The sequence below is a fragment of the Dromiciops gliroides genome, chromosome 1 (assembly GCF_019393635.1).
Source record: "Dromiciops gliroides isolate mDroGli1 chromosome 1, mDroGli1.pri, whole genome shotgun sequence".
In the NCBI taxonomy this organism is placed as follows: domain Eukaryota; kingdom Metazoa; phylum Chordata; class Mammalia; order Microbiotheria; family Microbiotheriidae; genus Dromiciops; species Dromiciops gliroides.
The window spans coordinates 512,092,565-512,102,648 of record NC_057861.1 but is presented as its reverse complement, the minus strand read 5'-3'; the positions used below and the strand labels follow the sequence as shown (position 1 = coordinate 512,102,648).

General features: G+C 35.2%; 1 protein-coding gene across 1 annotated transcript in view; it reads left to right on the top strand.

Annotated features, from left to right (window-relative positions):
* Nucleotides 1-1,066: 1,066 nt before the first annotated feature.
* The window catches only part of LOC122750982, a 35,395-nt gene continuing 26,377 nt past the window's right edge, over nt 1,067-10,084 (top strand). Inside the window, 1 exon segment of the mRNA XM_043997877.1 lies at nt 1,067-1,250. Within this exon segment, the coding sequence (XP_043853812.1) occupies nt 1,067-1,250 (184 nt within the window).

The window sequence follows — 10,084 nt, the reverse complement described above, 5'->3', positions numbered from 1 at the left end:
ATGTTTCATATAACATATTGATTTATGTTATATTACTCTATGAACACTCCATGCAACTCTGGTATGAGGGCTGTCAAGCTCTTTTCAGGGCTGCTTATCTACCTTTCATCCAATTCTTACCTATGGCTCAAAGAAGCTGTAGTATGTGTAGAAACTACAATGCAGTAAAACTGTCTTTGCAGATGGGCTAAACCTTGGTGATACTATCCAAGAGATTTCAAACCTCTTGGTGAATTATGACTATGTCTACTCAAAGTACATGAAGATTTCCCCCAGCAGAATGGGCAAATGAGAACAGTTTTTTTCTGATTTTTTTCTTGGTCAGGTGTTGAATGTAGCCATTTCCTCAATTCACATTTGAACCAGCAGCTCGCAACTCCAGAAGGCAGCTGACTACAACTAACTTTTGTTTTGTTTCATTTTGTTTTGTTTTTTCAGAGCAGTGGGGGTTAAGTGATTTACCCAGAGTCACACAGCTAGTACATGTCAAGTATCTGAGGCCAGATTCGAACTCAGGTCCTCCTGAATCCAGGGCCAATGCTTTATCCACTGTGCCACCCAACTGCCCCCTAGAACAGTTTGTTTTAATGGCCATTAAAGTGGCTAAAACAAGCACCGAGAAGTACTGAGAGCTTGGTCAGACATTGAAAATACCAAGGTTTCCTGGGTCATGACCCATTGTCCTAATTTTTGTCATGCCCCTGGACTTCAATGATTCTGCAATAAAGAGTGAACCTGTTGACTTTGTACAACTCTTCCTCACTTAAATCCAAGCATGTACCATTGTTCCTTTGTGAAACGAAGGATGAACAATTTGCTATTTTAGATAGTTATCTTATGAAGTGCACATACATAGTATATATACATAGAAGTTGTATGTACATAGCAAAGTTAATGTCACTTCTTTCCTTAGAGTATGTGCATATATGTGTACATATGTGTCCGTGTGTATATGTGCATGTGTGTGCATGTGTGTGTGTGTGTGTAAATGAGAGATAATTTCAAATGGAAGAAACTAGCAACGGGGTTGATGAGTAGAGGCCTCTTGCAAAAAGTGTGATTAAGTATGAGTTTTGAAGAAAGGCAGAAAACCAAAGAGAAAATGTTAAATGGTCAGGGTACTTCACTGTATGGAGGCAGCCACTTAAAAGATGCAGAAGCAGGAGATGGAATGTCCTCATTGTTCACAAAGATATTGCTTAAAAGGCAGTTTGTAAGCATGCACACTGGCATACAAAATTCTTGTGTTGGTTAGTGTACAACTTGATACCATTTTAAAAAATAATAAACATTTTTATTTATAGTTTTGGGTTCCAATGTTTATCCCTCTTTCCCTCCCTCCTCTTTTTCCTCCCTCAGGTGACAAACAATAAAATATGGCTTATACATGTATGATTATATATAACATTAGCATATTTGTCATTTTGTACAAGAAAACTTGATTAAAAGAAAAAATGAAAGTGAAAAATAGCATGCTTCAGTCTGTTCCATTAATATCAGTTCTTTCTTTGGAAGTGGATAGTATGTTTCATCAATAGTACTTTGGGATTATCTTGGATCATTGTATTGTTGTAAATAGTCAAGTCTTCCACAGTTCTTCATCAAATAATATTGGTGTCTCTGTTTACAATGTTCTCTTGGTTCTGCTCACTTCACAATACATCATTTCATACATGCCTTTCCAGGCCCTTCTGAAGTCATCCTGATCATCATTTCTTACAGCACAATAATATTCCATTAACATCATATAGCACGGTTTGTTTAGCAATTCCCCAATTGATGAGCATTCCTTTGATTTTCAGTTTTTAGCCACCACAAAAAGAGCTGCTATAAATATTTGTGTACAAATAGGTCTTTTTTATCTTTTGGGGGATGTCTTTGGGATATAAACCTAGAAGTAGTATTGCTGAATTAAATGGGTATGCACAGTTCTATAGCCCTTTGGCCATAGTTCCAAATTACAACTTGCTACCATTGATAACCTTACAATTTTCACATAGAAATCTTGATAGTGATGCCCTCACACTTTACAAGGGAATGAAAGAAGCCATGGCTCTTGGTACTGATGATCTGAGGAAAGGACATATTTCTATGTCATGATAGGATATTTTCTCACAATATATCAATGAACAGCATGCAAAAAAGATATCCAATGATTAGGGTAATAGATAAATTTTGGTGTATTAATATGAGAGAATAATACTGTGCTGTAAGATATGACAAAAATGATGACTACAGATGTAATGAAGATCTGACCTCATAAGCTTATGAGCATCACATATCCATGCATAAGACTCTAGAGAGATGCTTCCAGAACTTTTGTGGAAGTGCATTGTGGATATTAGGTGACCAGTTCTCCTTGGCCTGTAATATGGTTGGGAGGAGTCTTTTTCACCTATTGGCTGTATACACACAAATATATATATATATATATATATATATATATATATATACACACACACATATATACATATATACACACATATATACATACACACACACACACACACATATATATATATATATATATATATATATATATATATGTACATATCAGTGTCTTATAAGGGAATTCAGTCAATTCCAGCAATCTTGTCTGAGGGTGTGAGGTAACACTCGTTCATGTCTAAGAATATAAGTATATATATTTTCCCCTCTTGGGGAACTTTCTTCATTGTGACTACAGAGTAGAGTCTCAAACCCTGGAAGTTTTAAATGTCCAGTGTACAAGACAGGAATCTGGAAGTTCAGCAATAAAGCACACGGGTTTCAGTCAGCCCAACATTAACACCCTGAGTAGTACTGAGCAATCATTTGGAATGATCTTTGGAACTCTAACACAAAAGAACCTGCCAATGATTCAGCCTTTGGATGTGAAACTGATGGGACATATGCTGTGTAGGAATTGAACTAAATTTCAAGTCTAATCTCCTTGGAAGCTGAGATGATGTAAAGGTTTATTACATCCTTGAGGTTTGGGGAAAATGTTTGTATGCTTGTTCTTGCTATAACTTTTATATAAAAAGTAATGTAAAAAATTTCATGTAAAAAAAGTCAATTTTAAGTGGTTAAATGAAGCTTAGAAGCTAAATAAAGTCTCATCAGCAAGAAGTTTTCCCAGTCATCCTTTAATTGAGTGTAATCCCTCTATGACTATCTCTTATTTATCCTATTCATAACTTGATTGTACATAGATATTTTACATGATGTTTCTACCATTATCCTGTGAGCCTTTTGAGAAAAGGGACTGGTTTTTTTTGGTTTGTTTATTTGATTTCCCCCCCTTTCTTTGTATCTCCACTGCTAAGTAAAATGCCTGGCACATAGTAGCCACTTAATAAATATTTCTTGACACAGTAACAATAATATAAATGGAAAGAACTCCATATAATAACCAAAAAACAGTGAAAAATTATAGACAATAGGATTGGTTTGTATGAAAAGATATGAAAGATATGAAAAGATGTCTCTCCTGACTCTTTTGCAAATGTGGGAGCTGCACTGGTGTAAAAAGATTTAATATTATATCAACAGTTTTTGATTGATTAGTTTTGTTAAATTTGTTTCACTTTTTCATTTTTTTCTTTCATTCTTTTTTTTAAAGGTTGGCTCTCTGAAAAACAGGAAAAAGGGTAAAGTGGAAAATCTACATGATATAAAAATAGAAGTTTCAACAAAGTTCATATTTTAAAAGAGGTAATTATTTATGATTTCACCAAATGAAAATATTGAGAAAAGACAATTTTTGTTTTGGATAAATAATATAATGAAAATTTCTGATGCTATATGCAGTGTTGTGCACCCATGATTGTCTTGTTGCTATTGTTCTTGTTCAGTCATGTCTGACTCTTCATAGATCATATCATGTCAAAAGTCTCCATGTTGGTTTGTTTTTGTAAAGATAGTGGAGTAATTTGCCATTTCCTTGTTTAGTAGATTAAGGCAAAAGGAGGTTAAGTGACTTGCCCAGAGTCACACACCTATTAAGTGTTTGAGAGGAGATTTGAGTTCAGGTTTTCTTGATTCCAGGCACTGCACTCTATCCACTGAACCAGCTAACTGCCTCATGATATTCTACTTCTACAAAGAAACACGGGTTTTTGTACATCTTCTTTGGGGCCACACTTGGTCTTTATAATTTTGTGGATTTTAATTTGTTATTTTCTTGTTCATCTTTCTTTCCACTTATATTGTTGTAGTGAAAATTTTAATTGCTTTCCTTCTGCTCACTTTGCATCACTTCATGTCTTTAAGTGGTGAATACCGTGTTCTATGTGGTTACTGTTCTTAAAGTGTTCTGTGGGGGAAATTATTCCTAGTTCAATAGTCAAATCTTTTTTGACAGAACATTGCTACAACCAGGAAGAAAGGAAATGGAAGTCAAAATAATGTTTAAGGTTTATTGCATCATTCCAGAATAACAAATAAATCAGTACTAAGAATCAGTATTCCATGGATAATGTTTCAGTCATAGCTCATATCACCTGAAGAATCCAAGAAACACTTGCAAGTGGGTCTATCCCAAGAGGTGCTTTATGAGATGGTGACTATTACAGTAAATGTGACAAGACTTTAATTGAATAGAAATTAGAGGTGAATGAAATTTCAATTAAGTGAGCCAATGTATGAGATGATATCCCTAAGTCATGAAGTAAAAAAGGAAGAGCAGATTCAGGGAGAAAACAAACAACAATAACAATAATAGCATTTATATAGCTCTTTAAAGTTTGTAAAATATTTAACTAGATTATTTTATTTAATCTTCAGAATAATACTGAGAAAGGTGCTATTTTGCCAGTTTTGCAGATGAGGAACCTGTGCCTGAGAGATTAATTGACTTGGACAAAGGGCACACAACTAGTAAATGTTTGAGGTAGGATTTTAAGTAAAGTCTTCCTGTCTCCAAGTTTAGCAACTATACCAATTATACCACCTAGCTGCCTAGGGAAAAAAAAATAATGGTTGATTTAAATATAAATGTCTTTTGAGCATTTTGGCATAGGGCCTAAAGTTGTGAAGACAGATCACAACTACACATAAGAATTTAGAAGTCATCTTTGATAGAATAGTTACAATTATTGGAGTAGATGAAATTTCTAGGGGAGTATAAGGAGAGAACAAAAATGATCCAAAGATACATTATTTGGGAGTAACCACCTTAAGGGGTTCGGAAAGAGAGGAAGGAAGAAGAGAAAAAAGAAGAGGAAATCTATCTATCTATCTATCTATCTATCTATCTATCTATCTATCTATCTATCTATCTATCTATCTATCTATCTTTCTCTCTATGCATGTGTGTGTGTGTATACACACACACACACACACACACATAAGTGTAAATTGAAAGGAAAAGTAAAGGAGCTGTCCATTGGAGTAGCATTTTCAGAGTGTAATAATTCTCTTATAGTAGCTTTTATGGTAAGAGAACCATGATGATATATACCTGTATTGGGGTGGTAAGAGGAACAGAATTTTGGAGATAGAAGCTTCTGTTTCTAGATACTTATCAATAATAACATATGGAAAGAAAACAAGCAAAAATGTCATTTAGAAGCTGTAGATGTCTTGGGGAATTTAAGTCCTTAGCATGTTTCTGATTTCTACCTTAGCTCCCTAGAAACCTTAGAGAAAAAACAAATTGCAGAGGATGATATTTGCTCCTCTCTCTTGGCTTGAGCAGGTATCTCATCTTGCTCTCCTCAATACCTCATTAACAACTGGATATTCTTTGATATATTTCAACTTATATAACAGATTTTTGTTTGCTACTTAGTTTGATAAATGGGTTTATTTGCCATTTGTGATGTTCTTTAATAACTAGCATTTGTTGGTAGTGAGTGAATGACTTTAAGCTCCCTTATTAAGAGAAATCATGGAAGGAACTTTCCTTCTTAACCCTTAAATATTGCTTGTCTAATGCAGGGACTTCTTAAACTTTTTCCACTTTTGAATCCTCTTTTCCTGACAACTTTTTACATAACCCTGTATATATAGGTATATAAAATAGGTATACATAAACTTTTACTCTTGCCAAATTTTTTCACAAGCCCCACATTCAGTTACACAACTCCTAATGGGGTTGCAACCCATAGCTTAAGAAGTTTTGATCTAGTGTGTGATTCTGAGGTACTGAAGGAAAACCCATTTGCTTTTCCTCTTGTAAGGAAGAGAAGGAAAATTGGTGCTATGTCTTCTACTCCCCTGGAAACAGAAATTGTAGTCTTCCTTTGAAAGAGGTAGACCAGAGTATGGAAATATTTATCCAAGTTAGCCAAAAGTTATGTATATTCATTTAAACAACACATATTATCACATAAATTTAGCACCAATCTAAGTCTAAGGACCAATTTACACTTAGGTTCTTAATTTCTCTGTACTTATTCTTCCATTTATGTAAATTTGTGCTAGTTTAAGGATACTATCTCTAAGTGCTTCCTCAAATCTGTGGTCTTTGAATGGAATAATTTGTTCACTTCTCTTTCACTTCAGGATGGACTATGGCGTATCATTCTTTTTTCTTTTCATTTCGGTTTTTTTTTTTTGGTTGGGCAATGGGGGTTAAGTGACTTGCCCAGGGTCACACAGCTAATAAGTGTAAAGTGTCTGAGGCCAGATTTGAATTCAGGTCCTCCTGATTCCAGGACCAGTGCTTTATCCACTGTGCCCCCTAGCTGCACTGGATGTATCCTTCTTGACCTAGATCCAAACCTTCCTTCCAAATCTCTGTGGTAGAATTAATCAATCAACAATGAGTAATAACCACCAGATTTTTCTTAATGTCTATGTGTAATTGAGGGGTAAGGCCAGTGATATCATTGATACTTCCCAGACAAGGACAGTCCTTCTATCAAAGCAGATTGGTAACTTCTCTGTATCTTATTGCCTGAGAGAATTGTCTAGAACTTGGAAAGGTTAAGAGACTTATCAAAGATCCAAAGCTAGTTATGTAAGATATGAACCCAGGATTGCCTGCCTCCAGGGCCAATTCTCTGCTGATTATGCTTTGCTGCCACTAATAAATACCTTAAGGAATAAAATAATAGCAAGGCAAGAATAATGAACATGTAGAGTGACCAGTGGCTTCCATCACTGCCTGCAGAGAAAAAAAAAATTAACATCATATTTAATTCCCTTTCCCTTTGAGGAAGGAGACACAATTAAAGGGAGATGTAAAGTAAATGGGAGTTTCTGGATTCTCTGGGCAGTCAGGACAATAGAGAATTATGTTAGAGAGGCTCTTGAATTGTCCTACAAACTCTCATTTCCAGTTCTCAACATTATCTCACCTTTGCTTATATTTAGTAGCAACAGCAAAAACATCCTATAGTAGTTGCTTGTAAAAATCTAAGGAAGGTACCAGGAAACAAGCACCAATGGTTAGTAACTATGTAGTTCAGTAGATAGATTTGATCTTGGAGTCAGGAAAACCCTAGTTCAAATCTACCCCGCACACTTATTTGCTGCATGACCCTGGGGAGAGCATTGGATCACCATCTGCCTCAGTTTCTTCAAATGTAAAATGAGTATCATAGTAGATCTTACTTCACAGGGTTGTCATGAGCATCAAATGAGATAATTTTTAGTACAGCCATCTGACGCTGACTAGTAGTTGCTTGACAAAATTTTGCTTTCTATTTTCTATATTGATGAGGGATATAAGCTTTATTCTGTGATTAAGGAGCAATTCCCTTCTTCAGGGGCACAGATATCAAATCCCAATAGTTGTTTCTATCTCTAGTCAGTGGAACTATGAGGCACAATGAGATGGAAATTCACTGCCACCAAGGCACTGAGGACATTTAACCCTTCGTCTCTTCGCTGAAGGGAAAAAGTCCTGTTTATGAAGGTGTCCAAATCATATTTATATACTTGAGTGGGAGAGTAGGGCTTTCCTACCAATTAAGCATGAAATTTAGTGGCAAGGCTTTTTTTTCCCTGGAGAAAATAGAGGGTGGCTGCTAGGCTTCATATTCCACACTGTACACCAAAGTGGAGCTGCCAGGAAATAGAGTCTTAGCTTTGGTCAGCAGCTCACGAACTAATGGGAGATACAGATGGCCTAAACTGAGGTTATTACATATCCTGTTGATTCAATTACATTCTAATATAAAAGGACAATTTCAAGTCATTAAAAGAGGCTTTATTAGTATCATATTGATACCTATCACTACCAATGGGCAATGGTGGATATAAACAAATCTAGAAGCCAATGATACAAGCAGCAAAACTCATCAGAAGAGGTAGGAAAAAAGAAAGAGGAGAAATTCCTGGGATATCATGCCTTGGCAATTGGGCAATATATGTGGTAAGGAAGATAAAATTCCTCAGAATCAGTTGAAAGTGATAGACAATGATGCTTTATCAAAGGACTGATAGCACACAGGATTTTCTTCCTAGTTTTCTTCAAAGAAGTTCCTCTGTCCATCTGCATGGTAGTGAGGGTCTTCTTTTATGAAGTGGTAAGTACAGACCAGTATAATGTTGGCCATCTTCACAATGATACCCTTATGCCAAGAAAAAAGGAGATAATTGCTTATTAGGATATTCAGTCACAGACAGCCAAGGTTTGGAAGACAGTTCAGCAAATCAGATAAGATGTTTCCACAAGAAATTAAATTTGTTTCACAAGTTAGAGTTAAAAAATGGACCCCAGTATATGATGGAGTTAAAAAAATCAGAGAATCACATAGTAATATGTATTTTTTTTCTTTCCTTTCCTTTCCCTTCTTTTCCTTTCCTTTCCCTTCCTTTCCTTTCCTTTCCTTTCCTTTCCTTTCCTTTCCTTTCCTTTCCTTTCCTTTCCTTTCCTTTCCTTTCCTTTCCTTTCCTTTCCTTTCCTTTCCTTTCCTTTCCTTTCCTTTCCTTTCCTTTCCTTTCCTTTCCTTTCCTTTCCTTTCCTTTCCTTTCCTTTCCTTTCCTTTCCTTTCCTTTCCTTTCCTTTCCTTTCCTTTCCTTTCCTTTCCTTTCCTTTCCTTTCCTTTCCTTTCCTTTCCTTTCCTTTCCTTTCCTTTCCTTCCTCCCTCCCTCCCTCCCTCCCTCCCTCCCTCCCTTCCTTCCTTCCTTCCTTCCTTCCTTCCTTCCTTCCTTCCTTCCTTCCTTCCTTCCTTCCTTCCTTCCTTCCTTCCTTCCTTCCTTCCTTCCATAGAACTGAGGGTCAACATTTTCCTACATGTGGCCCAGCAGGATAATATGTTCCTCCTCCTGGTTCCACTCTCCAAGAAATATCCACAAACACAGTCTCAGAAATCCAAGTTGAGTTACTGATGCATTCAGGGATAATGTGTGCTTGAGTATCTTATCTCCAAAGCAATATGGTAATGAAATATACATATCAGATATAAAATATTTGGGGGATGACCAGTAGTTAAGTGGTTCAGTTTAGCTCATGTAGGAAAAAGTTAGCATCTGAGCTGAGGATTGAAGGCAATAGTGATTATGACGAGTAAAAGTGAGGAGGTAACAAATTAAAGCCTAAAGAAATAAACTATTCAAAGGCAAAGAAAAATATCATGGAAATCTATGTATGACGAACACTCAAATTGATTATTTTGATTCATATTCTTGAAATATCAAGAATATAAAGAAAGAAAATATATATACATATATATGTATATGTAAAATGTTTACATTGTATATATGTATATGTATGTATAATATATAAATATGTTATGCATATATCATATTTATATGTATATATTATATATACACATATGTTAACTTTTTAGGATATATATATATATATATATATATACTGTACTATACTATGCTGAACTGTGTTGTGTAGTGTCATATAGCATATCACAGTATAGCATATTATAGTATATCATGATAATATATATTGAAATAATGTTTACATATATTATGAAAAAATATGAGTTTAAATTGTATACACTACTTCAAGAGAAAGTAGAGAATGAGACAAGAAAATGACCTAGGAGATAAGGACTTAAAGTAAACACATGGTTAAATAAAGGAATGTGAAAAAATATAAAGCAAAGAAGACTGAGAAGGAGTGATAAAACAGGGTGGAGAATTAGAAAAGAGCCATGTTAGCCCAAGAGAAGAGATTATTAAGCAAAGATGA